This window comes from Rhincodon typus, chromosome 10 (assembly GCF_021869965.1).
Source record: "Rhincodon typus isolate 14 chromosome 10, sRhiTyp1.1, whole genome shotgun sequence".
In the NCBI taxonomy this organism is placed as follows: domain Eukaryota; kingdom Metazoa; phylum Chordata; class Chondrichthyes; order Orectolobiformes; family Rhincodontidae; genus Rhincodon; species Rhincodon typus.
Window position 1 is genome coordinate 38,078,689 of NC_063341.1, and position 24,314 is coordinate 38,103,002.

The 24,314-nt window shown below is 41.4% G+C and overlaps 1 protein-coding gene across 1 annotated transcript in view; it reads right to left on the reverse strand.

Moving 5' to 3' along the window:
- frem1b (Fras1 related extracellular matrix 1b) overlaps window positions 1–24,314 on the reverse strand; it is a 188,316-nt gene that overhangs the window by 51,995 nt on the left and 112,007 nt on the right. The window contains exons 20-23 of the mRNA XM_020530931.2: window positions 22,315–22,540; window positions 12,884–13,028; window positions 6,734–6,875; window positions 2,190–2,385 (exon numbers count right to left, since the gene is read on the reverse strand). Of these exons, the coding sequence (XP_020386520.2) occupies window positions 2,190–2,385; window positions 6,734–6,875; window positions 12,884–13,028; window positions 22,315–22,540 (709 nt within the window). The remainder of the gene's footprint in view (window positions 1–2,189; window positions 2,386–6,733; window positions 6,876–12,883; window positions 13,029–22,314; window positions 22,541–24,314) is intronic.

Genomic DNA, 24,314 nt, shown 5'->3' on the forward strand with positions numbered 1-24,314 from the left:
TTTCTGATGAAGGGTCTAGGCCCGAAACGTCAGCCTTTCTGCTCCTATGATGCTGCTTGGCCTGCTGTGTTCATCCAGCCCTGCACCTTGTTGTCTCGGATTCTCCAGCATCTGCAGTTCCTACTATCTCTTATTAATGCTGCAACTCATTTCATTGATATTCAGCTTTATATGTGATCAAATGCACTGAACAAGTTAGAAATCATGTATTCTTGACATGGAAGTCAGAGTTGGCACCTGGCAACTTCAGCTCACCACATGCACCAAAAGACCTCCATGTTGGACACCAGACATCAACACCTCAAGGTAGACTCCACGGGCACTGGCCACACGCAGTCCAAGTCCACAAACACTGGCATCCACCATGTCCAAGCTTGTATGAATCCTCGTGGCAAATCTCTGGTGTTCTTTAACGAATTTCTGTTCTTCAATGCTGCACCAGCAACTATCATTGAAAGACTGCTTCAGGACAATAAGCACTCAAGGATAAGCACCCAGCTCATGGACTGGATGAGGCTGCATCTCCAGCTTACACATGTACTGTCATAGTGCTCACTCACTTCAAGTCTACCTGGATGCGCTCATTATCCTTGTCCTGCCTTTTTGCATTCTGAGCCCTCTGCCAGAGATAGCAGGATCACATTACTTCTACCTTGCCTTGTCATTTAGTACACACAAAGGCAGAATGCTTATCATGGTTGTCAGCAGGCCTCAGTCAATTCAAATAACATAGCCTTTGTGCAGGAGGCCCGACACAGTAATTCAAAGGCAGCCTGCAATACCAGTCTAAAGGTTTGGACCCAGTCAGTCACTCAAGGTGGTCAGATTCAGGATAGTCTCCACTAAGAGAGGGGAACTGAATGTCAGGTAGTCCATCACCCACCTTGACTCCTTCTGTCCTAGTGTGAGCTGTTTTTCTCATGGAATGAGAGAGAGGCAGGTATTATGCAAGAGGAAAGTGGATGGCATAGCTATTTCTATTGATGCAAATGGGCAGGTATCCAAGCAAGACAATAGGTAATGCAGATGACATACAGGCATAATGGTGATGGGGTTGAGGTGGGTGATAGTGAATGAGGGAAGATGTTGCAGGTGAGAGTGTAATACTTATATATATCAGCGGGCTGTAATAAACATCTGTTGAATTCTTCAATACCATGTTATCCACACCTTGTCTCTAATGTTATGAGCGATAACATAAACATTGTCATATCAGGTGAAGTATTCTGCTGCAGGCAAAATCCACATCAGCATTGTGTAGGACGATTTTAAGACAAATTACTGCAAGCAGAACAATTATGAGCCACTTGGATTCATTTCTATTCAGGGGCTGGTCAAGGAAAATGTACCACATAGGAGCAAGTTACTGCAGATGCTGGAATCTGTACTGAAAACAAAAAAAATGCTGGAAATCACAGTGGGTCAGGCAGCATCCTATCTGTGGGTTGAGGAAGAGAGTCCTTCACCTTAACCTCAGTCAGTGGCAGGAATTGAACGTCAGTCAGTGAATGGAATTGAACCTCAGTCAGTGACAAGGATTGAACCTCAGTCAGTAGCAGGGATTGAACCTCAGTCAGTGGCAGGGATTGAGCCTCAGTCAGTGGCAGGGATTGAGCCTCAGTCAGTGACAGGGATTGAGTCTCAGTCAGTGACAGGGGGATTGAAACTGTGCAGTTGCTATCACTGTGCATCACAAACCAGCTGACCAACTAACCAATGCACTTGCAGAAGGTCAAGTTGAGAATCGAATCAGAAACTGGCAGTCCCATCCAGGAGGAAAATGGAGATGAGACTGTGCAACTCAGAGGGCTGGACTATCGATCAATACTAAAACAGAGATGTTAGCTTGCTGACTATCCGTGGAGAGTCAGCAAGCTAACATTTTAAGTCTAGATGACTCTTCATGTGAGTCTGCTCTGCAAAATGTTAGCTTGCTCTCTCCACGGATGCCGCCTGATCTGTTGTGATTTCCAACATTTTTTGTTTTCAGTCAAGGAAAAGGTACCATTTGGCAAACTTTCACATGTTTGCAAATACACAATGTAATGTTATGGATAATATCAAAACATCATGCCAGATATTTTCAGTTTTCAGACATTTGATTTTTCCACCATTTGACAACTCCCAGCTAACTAAAAATATCAAAAAAGCCTTACAATGGGATTTGTTCAAAACTACAATTTACTTACCTTTATTCAAGTTCTTAAGCAAAATATGAAAAGTCTGTGAAGGTGAGGAGTTATCCCCGTCTGTAACATGAAAGCGAAAACTGTCATGACCTTTTGACCCCATAATAGTTGTGTGTAGATACCAGACTCGGTTCAGGTCTATATCTTCTTGACTAAAGGTCATGCTGGGATATAGATGAATCCATTCAGATTCAGTCTGTTTAAAAAAAAAAGTAGATTTTTAAAAAAGTGCTGGAGTGATTTTATACCACTCAGATTACTGCACTCAGCTCACATTGGCCTTTGATCTTTGCTTTCATTAACTTTGTATCTCTAAGTTCATTATGTTGCATCTGGGAAGATGTTATAAGCAGTTATCAATGAAGAGTAGCAGGTTGTGGGTCATTTCCATATGGAACATTATTGCAATGCAAATAAAGACAGAAATTTAGACAGTATGGGAGGTTAAAAGCTAGCAGGTGAGATTTTCTCTTGTGATTTTTTAATTTATTTATTGGTTACATTGTGTATATGTGCAAATTGTGTTTATACCAACATGTTCATATTAAAAGGTGGGCATTACACAGCAAACCAATCAATTTATTTTTACTATTTTGATCAGGTGATAAATGTTGATGAGGACACCAAGTCAGTTCATCAAAATATTCTTTAAATCTACATGAGCAGACTGACAGGACCAATGTTTCACACAACATTTCATCCTTGGAGAAGACAGCAGATCTCAGTGATCCCACCAATCCCTGGCCACTCTGCCGGCAAGGTGTCTCTGTACTGTTGCTGTCAAAGTGCTCCTATAGGGCTGTTACAGGAACGTTTCCCCACCAGAGTTATGGTAATAACCTTGCCTTTGGAATTTGAGGCAAAGTGATGGTGAGGTCAAGGTGGCAGACAGAAATTCCTGTCAAATTTCCAGGAGCACATGGAACTGCCAGGATTTTTAGGCTGTATGTCTTGTACTCCCAATTCAATTGAAACAAATTATTGAACTTCAAAGGGAGGAGGGCAATTGTTTTGGTCTCAGTGTACAGCAACATTTTAAAATGATCGATGTAGTTCATGCAGAGTGCCTCTGGATCTGATTTGCAATGTTCTGACATGCCTTTCTTCTTGAAGAAGACTCTACACCCACATCTCATTTCTCATAACCTGGCTATAGAACAGGATCATCCCCAGTGGACTCCAAACTACATTCAGGCCATCCCAATTTGGCCCTAACTGCGACAACCTCTACTTACAAAACATCCAGAGCCTCCAAAAACAGTTTTCTTTATAGATCTTCAACTACATGCTCTCAGCAATGCTCCAGCATCTTCTGGCATCACAATCGACCCTACCCCAGAACAGAACTTTCCTCTCCCAGACCTGCAAAGGACCTCTTCTGGTTTTCATTCTTCATGGTGTCCCTTAACCAATGCTTTTTCTCTGCCCTATCTGACATTAAAAACCATAAGTACATTAAACTTACTTGAGCTTACCACCAAACACAGGCCTCTTCCAGCCCCCAAGTCTTCAACCCTACCCAGGACCTCCCCCTCAATGTGCCTGGTGCCATTAACCATGTGGTTATCACAGCCTCTCCCGCTGACATCACCGACTTCATCACTTCCGCCGACGCCAACCATGCTGCTTTTACCGCCGTTGCCGCCACTTACACCGCTGACAAGGGCAACAACTTCATTTCCACCTACGACGACACCACTGACACTGACATCACCGCTCCCGCCACTGACAACGGCACTAACTCCTACCCCCACACCCAGCTCCAACCCAGCTACCAGATTAACACTCAGTCCCAGCCCCAAGACCTGCCGGGTATTCTCCACCCCCCACCCCCACCCCCACCCCCAGACCTCCCCCTCACTGAGGACGAACGGTCAGTCCTCAGTAAAGGACTCACCTTCATCCCCCTCCACCTGAACATCAATGGATTCCGTTCATGCTTGGATGTCGAACAGTTTTTCCGCCGCCTCCATCTCCGCGCTTATTTCTTTAACCGGGAATCTAACCCTCCCTCCACACACCCCTTCTCCTGCCTCCAACAAACGCCATCCTCCTGGACACCACCCCAAGGCCTCCTACCCTCCTTTGGTCTCTTCATTTCTAACTGCATTGATTGCCTCAACCTCTCCACACCTCTCACTCACTCCAACTTCTCCCCCACAGAACCTGCAGCCCTCTGTTCTCTCTGCTCCAACCCTAATCTCACTATCAGACAAGGGTGGCGCAGTAGTGGTATGGCGCACGGAACTTTACATTGCCGAGGCCAGGCGCCAACTCTCTGAAACCTCCTCCTACCGCCTTCTCGACCATGACCCCACCCCTGACCACGAAACCATCATTTCTCAAACCATTCATAACCTCAGGTGACCTCCCACCCACAGCCTCCAACCTCATCATTCCCCAACACCCCACCGCCCGTTTCTACCTCCTTCCCAAAATCCACAAACTTGACTGCCCCAGCTGACCCATTGTCTCTGCCAGCTCCTGCCCCACTGAATGTATGTCCGTTTACTTTGACTCCATTTCTTTCCCCTGGTCCGGGAACTCCCCAAGTACGTCCGGGACACCACCCACGCCCTCCACGTCCTCCAAAACTTCCAATTCCCTGGCCCCCAACACCTCACCTTCACTATGGACGTACAACCCCTGTATACTTGTATGCCCCATGCGGATGGCCTGAAAGCCCTCTGCTTCGTCCTCTGCCACAGGCCCAACCAGTCCCCCTCCACCGACACCCTCATCCGCTTAACCAAACTCGTCCTTACCCTTAACAACTTCTCCTTTAACTTCTCCCACTTCCTACAGACTAAAGAGGTGGCCATGGGCACCCGCGTGGGCCCAAGCCATGGCTATTCAGTTATATGGATAAGTGGAACAGTCCCTTTTCCACTCTTACACGAGCATTATCCCCCACTTCTTCCTCCACTACATTGATGAATATGCTGCCTCGTGCTCCCATGAGGATCTTGAACAGTTCATCAACTAACATCTTTCACCCCAATCTCATATTCACCTGGACCATCTCTGATACCTCCCTCTCCTTCCTGGATGTCTCTGTCTCCATCTCTGGTGACTGCCTCAAAACTGACACCTATTTCAAGCCCGCCGACTTCTACAGCTCTCACCCACCTTCCTGCAAGAATGCTCTCCCCTACTCCCAATTCTTCCACCTCTGCTGCGTCTGCTCCCAAGATGGGGCATTCCACGCCCGCACATCCCAGATGTCCTCCTATGTGAAAGACTGTAACTTCACCCCTCCGGTGATGGAAAATGCCCTCAACTGCAGCTCTTGCATTTCCCGCACTTCTGTCCTCACATCTCCTCTCCCCAACAAAAACAAAGACAGAATCCCCCTCATCTTCACATATCACCCCACCAACCTCCGTATCCAACCTATCATTCTCCGCCACTTCCGCTCCCACAATCCGACCCCATAACCAAAGAGATATTTCCCTCTCCACCTCTATCTGCCTTTCATAGGGATCGCTCTCTCCGTGACTCCCTCGTCCACACCACACGTCCCACTAACCCCACTAACCCCAGCACCTTTCCCTGCAGGAAGTGCTACACCTGCCCATCCCCCCTCACCTCCATTCAGCGTATAAAAGAAATGTTCCATATTAGACAGGGGTTCACCTGCACATCCTTCAACTTGGTCTCCTGCATCTGCTGCTCCAGATGTGGCCTCCTATACATCGGTGAGACCAAGCGTAGACTCAGAGACCGTTTCATAGAGCATCTGCGCTCTGTACGTGACAAAAGACAACACCTTCCTGTCGCCAAGCATTTTAACATTGCCTCCCACTCCCTGGGTGACATGTCCATCCTGGACCTCCTCCAGTGTCACAATGACTCCACCCACAAACTGGAGGAGCAGCACCTCATGTTCTGCTTCAGAAGCCTACAGCCCAATGGCCTAAACATGGAATTCACCAGTTTTAAAATCTCACCACCCCTCGCCTCATCATATATCCAACTCTCCCTCTCATCCCCGCCTCCTTGACCTGACACAACTTGTCCATCTTATCTCCCACCTATCCCTCCTCCCATCCTACTGACCAATCCCCAAAACTCCCTACTTGCACTCACCTATCACCATCCCACCTACCTTCCCCAGCCCCACCCCTCCTCTCTCTATTTATTTCTGAGCTCCCTTCCCCCTCCCCATTTCTGAAGAAGGGCCCAGACCCGAAACATCAGCTTTCCTGCTCCTCTGATGCTGCCTGGCCTGCTGTGTTCATCCAGGTCCACATTGTGTTTATCCCTTTCTTCTTGAATATGTTTCTACTTGCACAAGAGCTACTGACCACAGGTAATCTTTATCAACATAAAGTAAAACCCATAATATCACTGTATAAAGGAGCAGAGGAATTCTTCTCCCCAGTTCTCACTACTATTTAAGAATAATTTTCTATGAATGATTAATGACCTATGCTTTTTTGAGGAGGATAATCTTAGTTCTTGTGTAGCATAGATTTAAAAGCAATCATTTCTCTGAACTCCTTCAATAAATCGAAAACATTGAAGATGCTATCAGTTTTTACCTTGAATTGTAGCTGTCCAAATGTGGGAACAGTATTGATGACATAGTAAAGCTTGAATCGTGGTGTGTCCTTGTCTTCAGCTTCTAAAGCCACACTGGAAATAACTTTGTTTTCCCCCACTTCCACTTGCAAACCAACGTTTCTGAACAAATAAAGAACAATCTGATTCAAGCCAAAGGTATAACGCTATAACGCCAGTTGATATGGGAGTCATCTCTGTCAACAATGAAGAGTGTGTGGAGACAGTCACAATGGTTACCAAATGTGGAGACAGGCTTTTTGAAAGATCTGTCTCAGGGCTCCAAACCTTTCCCAGATTTAGAAAAAAAGCAACAAAACTAAAAACAGCCCTCACCCTTCATCCACCTCCCACATTCCCCATGTATGGCCTTCCAAATGCTCCAGGCCAGGCTATGTCTCTCCATCCATTCCCCATTCTCCATCCTACCCTCCATAGCATCTATTCAACTACTCCCTGCCATTTAAAACCCCTATGCCAACTTAGTGCTAACTCATGCCCCCATCATTCCCTTTGTCCTTACACTATCTCTCTAAGCTGCCTACTATCCACATTGATTAATACATTATTTTAAAAAAAACTTAAAATACACTACATTTGACATCCTACTTAATTCTTAATTCACTTAATTCTCTCTAAAAAACAAAAAAAAGCTTGCATTTGAATCATCAAGTACTTTATAAACATTTGGAGATGCCAATCAAACTGTGAACTCACTAGTTTACCACTATAATAATAGATTATGTAATTAGCCATATAGCATTAATCACATAATGATAACCCTTGCTCTCTTTCTACAAATTGAAATAACAAACATTGATTATTAAGTACAGCAGTCAGTTGTTTGAAGGCAGGAGATTTAAATGCCTTGATGGCTCCACTGAGCTAGACAGTTACAATGAGTGAAAATTTCCCCATTGAATAACAGCAAATATGGGCAAAGTAAGGCAAGAATGAAAAGAGTCACATTTTTGATGTCTCTCCCAATTTTCTTCTGAAGCTTTAAATGCCAACTTCATAATCTTACCACTGAGTGGTATTTATCATGTTTTCATGCATCTGAATCTTATTAAAAAACCTAACTCACCCTATTTACATTGAACTTCCAAATCTCCTCTCTTCCACTGAGAAACTTGATGGTGCATATTCCTTGCCAATAGAATAGAGCCAGCATCTAGCAGCTGCACTTTGTCAAATGCCTGTCCTGGTCATCATATTACCGCTTCTTCTTCACAAAGGTCCCTGCATTCTCTGTGGACATCATCCTCTTCGACATTTCATCCCTACAACTTCATTCAATAATCCATCAGTCTCACTACATTATCATGCCAGCAATTGGATCAACTCAGCCTCCACTTCAGGCCTTCAATACTTTGCTTTGGAGGTCAGGGACCCTTATGACTTGCATGCTTCTACCAGGTTGCTTTGTGTGCAGGGCCAGCTGTGCACCTCATGTGTCTATAAAGGATGCTTTTGCACTGACATGGATATATGCATCTTAGCTTGCTTTCTTAGCGTTCACTTCCTATTATGCTTACTTGGAGGCTGACCGCCCTTGTGAGGGTCATATTACTTTCTTAGCATGTCTCCTTTCTTGGCCCACAATGTTTCTAGTGCTCAATTACAGGCTGCCAGGTAGGTGTCTTGTGATGGTGAACAGTCAATCTATCAGTCCGACAGGGGGTGGCAATCCTGTTGTTTACATAACAAAGGGTGGAACATGAGAGGTACAGCATGTGTCAGCAACTTACACAGGAAACACACTGCATGTATACTTCAAGCAAATGGCAATGTGCAAACATCAACAAGAAAGAGTCCTTAGTAGACTGAAAGGGGACTACAGTCAGTGGTATTGACACTGTCAGTTAAGACGATCTCTGATTACATCGCAGGGGGTTGGCCATGGTCAGACAGGCAACCGCTAACTACTAATAATCTGCGGATCCATTTGCACTTTCTGGTATTAGGCCATGACCAGTATTGTAATTCAAGTATAACCAGACCAAGGATTACAGGTAGGTCAGTCAGGATACTGTGGAGACATCAGCCTGGGTGTTGGTTCACAATCAGTCAGGGCTGTCCTGTCCCATTAATCCAAAGAATGGACTACAGTCATTCGTAAGCATTCTGGTCAATAATGGCTGAAGGGCTTGTCATGGTAAGACAGTGGAGTCCTGAGAAAGCAGGCAACCCCAGAATGGGGATGGGCTTCATTGTCCTGTTGCTGTAGGAATGGTGACATGATAGGGAGCAATTGCTGGCTGGAGGGTGGGTTCCCAGAGAACTGGGGAGTACTGGTACCTATGGAATTGAGGGGGGTGGGTTCAAATATGTCATGATGATCCTGGCCTCTACATGGGGAGGATGTGGATACAAAAGCTTGGGAATTTCCAAAGTCATAGACTCAGGGGTAAAGTGGGCACATTGATATTTATGGAGGCTGGAAAGGTCATAGCATATAACACTCCATTCTTAATATAGGTCAAGGTTCTAAATTCACTTTGACTGACTTAATGTGTTTTGTACAAGCAAAAGGTCAGACTGGTGAATGCCAGCAGTTGATTATGAAAGAAGAGGTTCTATGGTGGGCAGAAAGGGAGGTAGGTAATCAATGTAATGTGTTAGTGAACTGGGAAATTAACCTTAGTTCATCCATTTGATTGGATAGGACTTAACAGCAGCAATCTGCTTGTGTTTTCCCAATCTGCCTAGTTTCAGATCATTGATACAAAACTTCCTTGTAGATTGTCCTTTCTTAAGAGCATTGGAGGCTGAGGAGCGATCTGATCGAAGAATATAAAATGATGACAGGCAAGGGTGGGATGGATAATGAGCATCGCTTTCCCAAGGCAGAAATGATAAATACTAAGGGCGTAGGTTTAAAATAGAGGGGGAATGTTTAAAGGAGGTATCCGAAGCAAGGTTTTTTTTCACACAGAGGGTGGTACATGCCTGGAATGTACTGCCAGGGGAGGTGGTAGAAGCAGATAGCAATGTTTAAGGAGCATTTAGACAGACACATGAACAGGTAGGGAATAAAGGGATATGGACCAGGTGTAGACAGATGGGATTAGTTTAGAATGCAGTCATGGTTGACACAGAAATGATGGGCCGAACGGATGGTTGCAGAGCTGTGCTGTACTGTTCGATGTTCTACTTTCTGAAATGATGCAACCACATGCTAATTTGGAGGAACGTGTTATTGTTCTTTCTCTTTGGGAGATGAAGTAAAGAACTTTTATTTTGAGGCCCTGCTATTGACAATTGCAATAATTGCATTTCATTGACAGGTCATTCATTGACTAAGAGTAAAGAATAAAAATTAAGCTGAGTTTGTTGATACACAGTGCATAAGGGCCAATCCCTGCAAATATGCACATGTGTCATGACAGCTACAGCAATGAATGAGCAGAGCTGGGTGGGGCAAGGCCCAGGAGGGGAAGGGTGGAGGGAGGAGGACAACAAGAGTGGTAGGGGGGTACAGGGGCCACAGGGGGTGCAGGGGGATAAAGAGAGGAAGGACTTGCAGAGGCCGGTGGGAGAAGGACAGGGAAGGGAAGTGGGAATGAAAAAAATGACAGCTCACCCTTTTGCTCCCTGCTTTGCCCCTCATCAGGCATTTTTCCTGCCCCCCCCACCACCACCCCATGTCAGGTGCATCAAGTCCTCATTCCTCCCTGGTGAACCCCATTTCAACATTACACTTTTCTCAGTGCATGTGCAGTGTAATCTTCACACATGATGTGATGGTGTAGAGGATCTGGCATGGTGCACAACTCTGGATGCATGATTGCACGCGTCCGCAGACACTGCCAAAGAAATTATGGCCTCAAGTAATTGGGAGCATTACATTGCGCACACCAATTGCCTCTGTGCCATGAGAGTAAGGACCTTAGAAATTCCAACTTGCATCTATGTTCCATAGAAAGTTTTGGAAGACAGAACGTCATTGACAGAAGACAGAGCCCTTCCATCATTGTTAACCTGTTGCATTGCCTTGTAATTCTTGAGCATCCTAGGGGACAGCCCTCAATCAGTGAAAGGCAGCACTTTGTGCAGCTTGTCCCTGCAAATACTATGCCACGAAGGAAAGTGAATGTGTGAGCTGCCCAGTGTACATCTCCTGGCTTTGAATGCACACTCCCATGAAAAGATAACATATTGTTACCTTTGCCTGCAGACATATATGAAATGCACGCTCTCAGTCATAAAGGTCTCTGTAAGTGTTCAATCACATTTGCAGGCCAGGCCCCAGCACATGCCCTGATGCACACTTTGTTCAGCCTCAGTGTTGTCTGCATTAAAATCCTCAATATCATAGCTCAAGTATCTCTAATGTCTCCGGTCATTTGCAGTCAAAGAATCTGCTGCTTATGATCGATAAGCAATGCTTGGTGAGTACAACTTTTTTTCATCCTTGGGATAGTTAATGATGCTCCTTATCTCTCATATGAGTGAATTAACCAGCTCTGACAGCAAAAATGATTCTACAGCAGATATTGTAACAGTGCAAATGAAGACATATTAACAATAGTGATATGTTATTTACAAGGATGAAGTACCGTGTCACCTAAGTGCCCTCTTGTCTTCCTCTCCCTCCACTATGTCTAAGTACATGTTCTTCAGCTGGGAAATAGGAGCTTGCTATATGATTGAAATGGTTCGCTTGGGAAACTTGGATAGTCGTCACCTTTGACCTACTGAGCACCTCCAACCCAGATGCAGGCTCACTATACTCAGCTTGTACAGCTGCACACTTCGGTATCATAGGAGGTGAGAAGCCTGGGTATCTCTGGAGAGTGTTGTGAAGAAGCTTCTGGGGTGCCTGTCTGTCACTTCTCCTCCACATGTGCATCACCTGGCACCACCTTGAGAGAAAAGGACACCTGAAAAGAGGTCATCACCATCACTTTGCCATTGACACTGTGCACCCAATGCTAAAGTAATGGAGTACTGGTCCAAACACATGTCCACCAAACACTGTCAGGTCTCCATGGTGGCCACCAGCCTGTCCATGCTTCTCTTTCATCTTGGGACATAACACTGATCCATAGTGCAATTTTTGTCCAGGCTGGCTAGGTCTGATCAAAAAAGGAGTGCTTTCCTCTCCATCACCTGGTTGACCAGCACCTCTAGATCTTGTCCTGGAAGTGGGAGGAACTTGCCTTTCCTAGTGACATTTTCTGTGTCAAGTTTCACAGTATGAAGGGTAGCTTTCAGTATCTGAAGCAGTGTGGAGCTGGCTCTTAAATATGGTGTTAGTTGTGTGAAAGCTGGAAAGTCTTGATAGTAGTGTGTACTCCCACCTCACTCAACAAATGATTACCCAAGAAATGTGGCCAGTATTTTGGTTGCATAATTCAGAAGGTGAAAAGCAGATGATTGTGTGAGAAAATATGCCTCATGCTATGGTAGGCAAAATTCACTAAACTCACTCACCACACTAAGTTTGTCTTAAAATTCACAGAACTCACTGCATTTTAATGCCACTCCCTAATTCAATAGAATCCGAAGTCCTGAATCATTTATTTCTTAATTAAACTTGGTCCCTAATATCTTTGTTTTCAATTAGTTCTATATCATTGAATAAGATTTATTAAACAGTCATAACAGTTCAATACAGAGCTACTCAAAAATTGATGTTAAATCAATCAATATTTGTGAAATATATGTTCCATACTATGAACTTTAAGTAAGGATACAAATGACAGCCGTCAAGACAAACACTGTATGGGGAACATGGATAGAACTTAGGTCTGTGACAGAACACTAAAATGTAAAACTATATCAAACTTCAGAAATGAACCTATCAACCATCTCCAGAACTGTCAGTGTTCTGAAGAAGTGTCACCAGGCCCAAAACGTTAACTCAGATTTCTCTTCACAGATGCTGCCAGATCTGCTGAGCCTTTCCAGCAACTTCTGTTTTTGTTCCTGATTTACAGCATCTGCAGTTCCTTTGGTTTCTATCAACCATCTCCTCCCTTCTTTTATCCTCCCACCTCTCCCCCAACCCTTCCCCACCCACCTCCAGCTTCTCCTTCCCCACAACACAAATTACATTTTGAAATTGTATGATATTAAATAGAGATTTTTATGTTGTGGATTTCTGAAAAGAAATTGGAGCTTACTTTAAAATAACTGGCTTCTCATCATTGACCAATATAATGCTGACATGAACTGTCTTTTGTACTGTGTGCTTGCCATCTGTTAATTGAATGGTAAAATTATCCTTCAAGGTTTCTGTGTCATCGTGCATGTACATAAGCTTCATTCCTATGAGAGAAAAGCAAACACGGTCATAACAAGATTATCAAAGTAGGTTACCCTATTAAAATGTATAGCACCGTTTAAAAGATCATAAAATCACAATAAATAATAGGAGTAGGCCATTCAATCCATCTAGCTTGGTCTGCCATTCAATAAAATCATGGCTGATCTGATTATGGCTTTAACTCCTCTTTCTGCCGGTTCCCTGCAAACCATTACTCACATGTTAATCAAACGTCTGTCTAACTCAGTCTTGAATATATCCAATGATAGGCTTCATTGTTATCTGAGGAACAGAATTCTAAAGACAAAAGACTTTCTGAGGGAAAGAACTCTTCAACAGTTTCTTTAAAACAAAAAAAGTTAAACTGTGCACCCTTCCTTTTGTTTCCACCATCAGAGGAAGACTCTCAGCATCTACCCATCAAGCCCCCTCAGCCTGTTATATGTTTCAAAGGGATCACCTCATATTCTTCTAAATTTCAATAAGTATAGGCCGAAACTGTTCAACCTCTTCTTCATCCCAGGAATCAGGCCTGTGAACCTTCTCTAAACTACTTCCAATCTAAGAACATCCCCCTTAAGTATGGAAAACAAAAACATTATATTCCAGGCACCCCCTCATCACTGCCCTGGACTTTTGTGGTATGACTTCCCTACTCTTATACTAAATTCCCCTTGTAATTAAGATCAATATTCTATTTGCATTTTTAATTCCTCGACTCATTTTTTTTGTAATTCACGCACAAGGCCACTTAGATCTATCTGTACTGCAGCATACTGTAGTCTGACTCCATTTAAGTAATTTTCTAATCTTCCTGCTAAAGTGGACAACCTTGTATTTTCTGACATTATACTCTACCTGCTATTTTTATCTGCATTCATTCGAAAACTTTGCAAACTTTTTGTATACTCCTCACAGCTTACTTTTTTTCTTAGCTTTGTAACATTACCAAAAAGGCTGCAATATTTTCAGTCCCTTCATACAAGAAATTAATATAGTTATAAATAGCTGAGGTTCCAGTGCTGGTGCCTGGGGCATTTCCCCTGTTGCAGCTTTCCAACGTGTAAATTACTCGTATGTTCTAACTCTGTTTTTCCTTTGAGTGAGCCAGTCCTCTATGCATGCTTATATATCACCTCCACGCAATGAACTCTTACGTTGCGCAGTAACCTTTTACATGGCACTTTTTCAAATGCCTTTGGAAATCCAAATACACACAGTATCTCCAAGTTCCCATTTATCCATCCTCCTTTTACATTTTCAAAGGACTCTAATAAAATTTTCAAACATGATTGCCCTTTCACAAAACCATGTTGACTCTGTATTTTAATTCTGTAAATGTTCTGTTTTACCTCATTAATACTGGATTCAAGCATGTGTCTAATAAACTACACCCATCACCCCACACAGTATGAAGAATCCTCCAATACCTTATTAAAATATCGTAAAATTCATTAGAACAGATATGAAGAAAAAAGTGGCATGTTTCAATTAACAAGTGCTATAGGGGCACGTAAGACTATTCCAGGAGTTAGACACTTAGCAACTACAGTTCGGTTGTATCTTGCTCTCAATGGTCAGACATCTTTTGAAACAGTTGGGACAGTAGCTTGTAACAGTTGCTGCAGAAGGCATTTCAGACCCTGATCAAAAGGCAACAGTAAAGCACAAAATCTGAGCGCTCAGCACTGAATGCAATTGGGACTTTTGAACATGGATGTGAATTCTTTAAGCAAAATGAATTCAGTGAAATGGTCTTGCGCTGTGAAGGTGCCTGCACCTTCAAACTGCTGCTGAAGTTTACTCCAGCAATACCCCTCCCCAACCATAGCTAATTACGAAGCTGAAAAATCATAATCAATGTTTTGCCCGAGACAGAAACAGTGGGTTGAGTGACAACACACAGACCATGGAATATAATTCCCAGCCATCGTCTACAGTGAAGTTGAGATCCTGAGTTCTTACTATGAACGTTAGCTGGAATAATGGGCTGCATGGTAACCAGTCATACAATAGTAAAGTTAGCAGAGGTGTTTGCAGGGTCAAGAGTGAAAGTGTAGCAGGTGGATAGCAAATATCTCAAAGCCAACATACTTTGGAGATTGATCTGGTAAAATTAATTAACTCTATTTAAACAGGCCACCAACTTGTTCCACATCTATTATGCGTTCTGTTTGGGGAGGACACTCTGGAATATCAAATCGGGCAACTCTGTTGGCGCCCACAATATTAAACTGTATTTGATGGACAGTGAAATAGAAGTTCAGAACTTGTACCACTCAATTTCAAGCCCAGACAATAAGTCATATTTCAACACTTTTCCATGAGCTGTTTTATGGACACTGTATTTTTTATCAAGCCAGAGAATTTTCCTATCTAAAAATCCCTTTGCTTCCATAGCCTTTCAATGTTTTTTAGTTTTACATTCCATTGATATTTTTGTAATAAAGTTAGATAAATTTCTCTCCAACTGTAAACACCTGAGCATATCTCATACTTTGAGGTTTCCATGGTTCTGCTACTTTCTTTTGTTCCCTTCAATTACAACCTTAGATATTCCTGTTTAAGCATGTGGTTTGATGTCACATAATGAGTTTGGGTCCTTATATGAAGATGTAAAGTCAAAATGGATCGGAGTAATTGGCCCTGTTTGGATGGATAGTTGGGTGGTTGGTGGGGGCAGTTGGATCTGGTCAGGAGGAAGTAGGGTCATCATGATGAGTTGTCAAGTTGGGGTTTAGGAGGTTGTTGGTGGTCAGGAGGGTAGATATTAGTGAACCCGATCAATTTTTATGACAATCAGCAGTTACTTGGTCATAAGCCAGCTGTTTATTGAATTCAGATTTCAGATTGCAGTGGTAGGATTAAAACCCATGCCCAGGACATTTGCCTGGGGTTCTGGATTACTAATCTAATGACATAACCAGTACAAAACCACTTCCCCTAAATAAGTCACTCGGAGATAGCAAGAACTGCAGATGTTAGAGTCAGAGTCAACACAGTGTAGAGCTGGAGGAACACAGCAGGTCAGACAGCATCAGAGGAGTAGGAAAGTTGATGTTTCTGGTTCTGAAGAAGGGTCCCGACCTGAAACATTGACTTTCCTGCTCCTCTGATGCTGCCTGACCTGCTGTGTTCCTCCAGTTCCCCTAAATAACATATTTTTATCTTCTCAAGTTCCTTTTGAAAGAGTATTGCTTGAAATTTTGGAGTTTTTTTAATTCAAAATGCCTGATATCATCATGTTTATGTTAGAAATTCTGTTAAAAGTCAAACTTTGTTTGGGTTCTTTATTTAAGCCAAACTATAGAGATATATAATTGACAACTAACAGTTTGCCACAGGCAACTTAGAAAATGAATGAGTCAAATCTTCTGATCTCTAGGTTATCAGAGACCAGACATGCAACTGAAGATGTGTATTGGGAACCTATAGAATTCCTTACATGTGATCTACATGAGAATTGCCGAAGAAATTTAAACTTCCACAGGGCAATTCCCCAGCTCCTCTGATCCTCCATAAATGCTTTAACTTTGAGTTAAAGTTCAAAGGTTTTACCAGGAGAGTAACCCAGGAAATGTTGGAAAGATTAAAATCTAGTCTAACACTCTAATTACCCCAACAAACCACTCCACTCTCATTCTGACCCAAGCCAACTACTCCTCCCCAACGTGACCAACCTTCCCAATTACCGTACTACTCTCCAAGTTTCCACTCTAAAAATCCTTCTTGACCACCTCATTACCTCGTGACTAGACCTAACTATCCCACCCAACCAAACCCAACGATTTCCCTGACCCGACTACCTATTCTATCCATCTCATCCATTTACTCGCCTGCCCATCCAACCTTCCAAACAACCTCAACTAGCTACCCCATCCTCCCCACTTATCCGCCTACTCAATTACCCACTTACATCCCTCAGCAACCATTGCCACCAACTTTCACTCACTAATGTTCAAAAACCTGACGTATAAACTTACCTTACAGCAGCCAGTGCCATAAAAAGGGGACATATCCTGTCTTCCACCAACTCTACTCTGATCCAATTAAGTGCCCCAATGTATGCTATGCTCTATGAGCTTCTTTGTACACCAGGATTGGAAGACCCCGGAACAAATGCATAGCAGAGTTGAGTTTGGGGCATTTTAAGTCCAATGGCAATGAGGCAGTGCTGTTGCTCTGAATTTCTAGGTCAAGACTTTTTTTTTAAATGCTTCCTGCAAAAATTGATGAATAAAACTTTACAGTTGCGCTAAAAATCACATGGCTTAGTTAAGTTATTGGACAGTAACCGTTGGAAAAGGGAAAATAGAATGAGGACTCCTTTCTAATCCACATGTAAAATATTTAATACAGGAAGATTCGCTCTTGGATTTAATAAAAATGGGGAGTGAACCAAAACGGGTGAAAGATGTAAAATGAGGGCAATAGTCACACAAGATAACATGCTTTTAAATGATAGGGGAGGGCATAACTACAATGATAATTAAGTTAATAGATTAGAATGAGGCCAGGTTTGAAGGGCAGAGAATAGAGCATAGAAAAATGAATGAACAACCATATTAGTAAACAATAATGTAGAACAAGTGGAAATAAAATTATGTTCAAAAGAGTGTGTAAAGTATAATCTAGATGTGATAGATTAGAAGGAAAGCACAAAGTAAATATTAGTGAGATCCCATGAAAGAATAAATGGGAACAATTAAGGGTGAGGAAAGAAGCATCCATTATGTACACTCCTCTCCCGTAAATGATGAGAGAATACCAAGAGGTTAAGAAAGATATATATTTAAAAAAAACTAGACAGAAAGAGAAAGAGAATCTGTTAAATTATCAAGAGACATAAAACAAAACAATTAAATATTTTTCAGCTGCTTCAGTGAAAAACCAGGTTGGGATGGCAATAAGGCAATTGCGAGATAGATTGGATATTACCACAGGTAATGATCAAGAGATGGCAGAAATATTAAATTTATTTAACTTGGGAAATTACCAAAAATGTAAACAGATAGCCATGAAGTTGAAGAAGGAAATAAGTCACGAGGTAAATAAATTTTAAATACATAAGGGTGGCTTAAGCTATTTAAACAAGCTCAAAAAGGACAAAATCCATGTTGCAGATGAATGCCCTGCAAATATTTTGAAAGAATTTAGGAAAGGGATAGCAGAGGCATTATTACATTTAATGAAAAGAAAATAATGTGATAAGAATGTGTCGAAGGATAGGCAGATAGTTATAAAATTCCTATATTTAAGAAGGGAGCAAAACATGTCCAGAAAATCACAGACTTATCATCAGTCATAGAAAAAATATAATAGAACTTTTACTGAAGGAGAGAATAAAAGAATATTTAGAAATAGTAAGTATAATATGCAACACAGATTTCAAAAAGAAAAAGTCTTTCTTGAACAATTTTATTGAACTTTTAGACAAAGTAAGAGAGAGAGTAGACAACAGTAATACAGTAGATGAAATGTATCTGTATTTTCAAACAGCCTTTGATAAAGCGTCCTATAATGTGCTAATGAAAAAGATCAGAGAATGTGGAGTCAGGTGACAAGTGACGAAACAGAGGGACAGAAGCAGAGTGTATGGGCGAAGTGTATTCAACCAGGGTGGCAGAAGGTAGGAACTGATAAAACAAGGATCAGTGCTGGGGTCACTCCTGTTGAGAATTTACAGTAATGATTCAGATTTTGGGATAAAATAAACAGTCACAGATTAGAAGTTTAAAAAGGACAGTATGTCTGATACAGAGAGGAAGAATATGTGCTTTATAATTCAAAAGTTTGGAGTACCTAAGATGTTAGATTTTTAATCTAAGACCACAATTATTTTATTGTTGACTGGTGACCTCAGCAGTGGCAAGCTTACAGATATCTTGCAGCTCTCGGTTACTAGTTGTATCTTTAATTTGCCTTTCACTAGGTGTGGACATCTGACAAGCTGAAAGAAGCAGAGAAAAAGACTTCCATTCTTTACTGTTACAAATTCATTTTCCCTCCACCTTCTCTGCTCTGCCAAGCAGATGAAGTGTTCAGGTTTGCCCATTTAATCCCTAAATGTAATTAGGAATACGCAATACCTTCTTTATCTCTTTTGAAAGGTTGGCGCAGCAGCTCAAGTGACCAGTCCAGCAATGAATATTGCTATTGCAGAGCAGCCTGATGGGGAAAGCTCATGACATTTACTCCATCTTACCTGAGGAGAGTGCCATTAATGATGAGGCAGAAAAAGGTGTTACTTAAAATGCTTACCAATTAATACCATATGACCATAAGACATTGTAGAAGTAGATGACCATTTGGTCCATCAATCTGCCCCATTATTCAATTAAATCATAGTTAATCTTAAAATCTACAACTACACTTTCCTGTTTTTCCCTCCATAACCCTTGATTCGCCTACTGATTAAAAATCTTTCATCTCAGCCTTGTTTATATTTACCAACCCAGTCTCTACAACTTTCTACAACAAAGAACTCCACATATTCACTAGCCTCAGAGAAGAAATTCCTCCTCATCTCTGTCTTAAATGCATGGCTACTTGCTCTGAGATTATGCATTATAGTCCAACACTCTCTCACAAGGGGAAACAACCTCCCTGCTTCAATCTTGTTCAGGCTTCAATTATATGCTTCAATGGGATTCCTCTCATTCTTCTAAACTCCAATGAATACACAGCCAGCCTACTCAATCTGTCCTCATAAGAAAATCTCTCCATGCCCTAGATAAACTGAGTGAATCTTTAGTCGATTGTCTTCAATACCAGTATATTTTTCCTTAGATGATGGACCAAAATTGTTCATAGTATTTCAGAGGTGTACAGGTAAAGATTTCAGATGCTCAAGAAATGTCCTGACCAAACATAACTGCAAATGTAAACAGTTCACTTTTGATCAGTGGTCCAGGCACTCTAAATTTGAGCCACCTACAAAAACCTTTTGTGGTAATTCTCCTTGAGGAGTTCAAAAAATCTATATCTTTTCCAATCCAATTGGATGCAGAGGCTCAGAGGATAGCAGCACCCAGGCAGGCAGCCAGGCCAGCTAACAACTAAAAGTTAATGCACAGGCTCATAAATGCAGATAAGCTGAGGTCTGGAAGCTCTCATAGATTAGACAGAGATAAGGATGACCCTAAAGAAACTGGGAAGAGAAGGGAAGCCAAGCAGAGAAAGTAGAACTGTATTCAATTGCAAAAACAAGCGATCCAGATGTGAGACAGAAGGGAAACTGCCCATGGTGCTTCCACTATGTGACTGGGTATGTTGGTTTCAGTTTTTGCCACACACTTTGTTACAACTGAGGATACTAGTCAACAATTATTGTTTCAGGTTAAAAATTCAGCACATCAAGGATTCTAAAGACTTCTAAACTGCAAAGCTGCTTTTCTTCCTGTCTGTACCATACACTCTAGACGTTTTTAACTTATTACCTACATTTGGGGGGTGTTTTATGTGGGCTTTGTAGCTAACAAAATTCCTGTTTCTTTCACTCAATGAAACCTTATAATTACCTTCTTCATTTTGATCTAATGACTTTTTATGGCTGTATATGAAAATAGAAATATAAATATTTATTGTGACAGACTCAGAGGATTAAAAAAAGGGTACTGACTTATCCCTCCTCAGATATTCATAACAGTTTACATATTAAGAAAGTTTCGCAAGCTAGGCGATCAAATAGAAGACTTTAAAATTATGAAAGATTTGAATAGACTGCATTCGGGGAGAATGTTACTACTTGTGTGCAATAGTATAGCTAGGAACAATCAATATATGATGGTCAGCATGAAATCTAATAGGGGAGTTCAAATAAAAAAATCTTTAAAAAGAGAAAGTAAGAATGTGCGATGCTTCACCATAGGGAGCAGTTCAACTGAATAATATAGATGTGTCTAAGGTTAAGCTAGACAAGCATTTAGGATAGAGGTAGATTATGAGAAAGATGAGAGCACATTCAAGTAGGGCACAAACACATTATGGTCTGTTTCTGAGCTATATATCCTATGTAATCTTGTGCATTAATATGTCCTGTATCAATTAAAGGCACATGGGGTCAAGCAACCTTTAGAAAACGGCAGGATCAAAATTACTCCAGCTTCTAGAAAATTATTGCAGGTTTTGCTTAATGAGTGACTATTTGGTTGCGTTCCTTAATGTGTCAGTTAGTAAATGTGCAGCTTAGTGTGGGATTGATATATAGTGACAATGCCATCCCAGGTGTGATTCCTGTTCTGTACTGAGTCAGTTGATAGCAAGTTGAGCAATAATAGGCGAGCTACAATTGATCACAGTTTGACTGGATCAAGCAGGGGGGAAAATTTATGACAATTTCAGCCCCCTGTTACTTTGATTCATATAATGTTTTTAATGGCTGCTGCAAACTTACAACAGAAGTAGGGGTCACATATAGCAAGCCGCTACGTTACAAATGCATTTCACCAAACAAGAACCCTGATCTTGACCATTCTCATGACATTACGCAGCCAGATTGATGCCTGTGTGCATGGGATGTGTCATGAAAAGCACAGGTAACTGCAATGTAGTTTTATGAATGTTACTGTCACAACGTACAACTGTCAGATGGAACTTCAGCATTTGTGGGGATGAAAATGAATAGGAGAATCAGCTGAACATGAACCGGACATGCGATTGTACATCTCCAGAATCAATATTACATCATTCACCTGTGAACAAAAACAGCACTAACATTTCCATTAATTCTGTTGAGACTTTTTGCAGTGAGAATGTGGATGGGTTAGGACCAAGAGGTAGACTATACTGTCTTTTGCCCTGTCTAAATGATCTATAATTGAAAAGGCTTGAAAATCACTGCCATAATGAGATGAACACTTTGTATCAGTTAGTCCCAAAGGAGATTCTGAATGGACGTTGATCCAACAATACCTGATGTTTGACAGCAACGCTACAGGCGGTCCCTGAACATGAGGTGCTGTCTCAGTCGTAAATAAATAGCAAATATAGTAAAATATACTGACATTATATCCCTAATCAGTAAGTCCCCAAGTATTCCTGATAAAGAATAATGGAGAAATTTTACTCACAATGTCTAAAACAAAGATTTGGAAAAAAAAAATTCCAAAATCATTTCTTTCTGCTTTACTTTTGTTCTATCTAGGCCAGCTTTACATTACACACCAAAGCTTATTTCCCATCTTTAATGACACATAAGCTTGCTGATGAGGAACTGTTAGTTATATACAGCTATGCAGTAATGTTTGCTGTCCAGCAGAGGACATCTACAGCACACAGTATACAGACCTTGTTTGAGTTCATCCATGCTAAAGCTATGTACCCTCAGATCATGTTGTAGAACTTCAGCATTCATTTGCCTGTATTTGGCAACATCATTTCCAAAGATGCCATTCAGAAGCATTCCATGAGCCGGAGGTCTAATCACAGAGAAGATCAGTGTATCCTGAGGTATATCCAGATCCACTGCATTCAGCACTCCAGGGCCAATCACACATATATCACCCTCCATTATCTGCATAAAAAGACAATTTCATTAATATATTGTTACAATTGATACACACAAGAATTTAAATGCTACGTTTTTGTCAATGTTCATTATGTTATATGTTACTACAGCAAGTCTTGAAAATAATTCTGAAATTGTGGCCATCTGTGTGAGAGGTGAAGACACAGAGGAACTGCAGTGTGATTTTGGTGGAAGGAATGCACAATTTTGAGTGAAACTCCTATCCTCTAAGTTTTTTCATTTTCAAAAAATTCATAGATGGTGAGGTGGGTAGATGCTTTTTAGGCTTTTCTTCATAACATCAAAAAACACCTTTGTAGCTTTCACAAGTTACAACAGCACTTTCCAATTATAATGTACACTGAACACAACAATATTTCAAGGGCCAAACAACAGTTGATATGTCAAAGGAAATCTTAGAGTTCCTAAAGAGTTGGCGAAAGAGATGGGTTTAATGGATGATATAAAAGGAGGAGATGGAGGTTGGAAGCAGAAGGGTTCAGTGTTAAAAGGGTCAAAAGAAGGGTAAATGCACAAAAAAGGAGTCAAGGGATGGGAAGTTTTAAAGGAAATCTAAAGCTAGAAAGAATATGAAGTGAGTCATGGAAAAAGTCAAACATATGAATTTTAAATTTAAAACATTCATTAAAAGTTGGTAAAGTCTTGCTAAAATTAAAAACATAGGCAAATTACATTGTGGTTGAGGAGGATTTGAACAAATTTGCATTCATAGCACAAGACAAATGAATTGCAAGAACATTAATCGTTACAGCTTTTATAAAATATCATGAAGATTAATCAGTTTTATATAGAGTTAGAATCTTTCAAAAGTTAACACTACAGAAATAAGAAAATCCATTAATACACTGTAACATTGCACTGTTCTGTTTTGAAAATGCTACAATGTGTTACAGGTTACAGATGTAAACCATCCATTATCATTGCTCCTGCTTCCTAAAATTGTCAAGGGTATTTGCAGAACGACAGTTTGTCAGTTCATTATCATAAAGGGAAACAATAGTTTGCGTAGAGCACTGAATTTAGAGCAACTCTCTCTCACGCGCTGAAGAAACTTATTGGAAAACAGCATTGAAACTTTACTGCAATTATTATTGGTCACAGTTTTGATGAATCCAATAAGTCTTTTTATCTATCATTACCTGAAGTAATTTGTTAAAAACTGAACAAAACAAAAAGTATTTGTGATATGAAAAGGATACAACTGCTGCAAGACAAACGTTTATGCTGTAGGAGGATAATGTTTTTGTAAAATTATGAGAAAATAGGCTTTTAAAAGAAATACTGATGAGCAATATGTGTGTTGTAATTTTTTATTTTAACAATGGGTATAATTTTTGGTCGTGGTCAAGTAAGGGGCCTGGAAGAGGATGTCACTTCCACTCGGGGCAGTTCAGGATTTTTCAGATGATGATAGAGTTTTCAACTCATTATTTATGCATGTGAGTTTTTGACGAGTTCAATGTGAATCTTCTGGGGTAGCAATAGGCAGAAGGTTCTTGCTCCCAATGGAAACCTCTAGGGTTGGAGGTCTGGGCAGATATTTAAGGAGACTGAACAGGCTTTCACTCATTCTAAGCCAGGAGGAACACTGGAGCCTGTAGTGATTGATCCCACCTTCCCAAAGATGTCACACAGCAGAGACTGATCCCACGACTCAGTGAGGTCATCCTGTCGTGGGAGGAGGTCCTTTTCCCCAGGATGATAGCAGGATGCCCACCTCTCTGGCCAAGGCGGTTGGGCTAAGGTAGCAGTGCAGGTC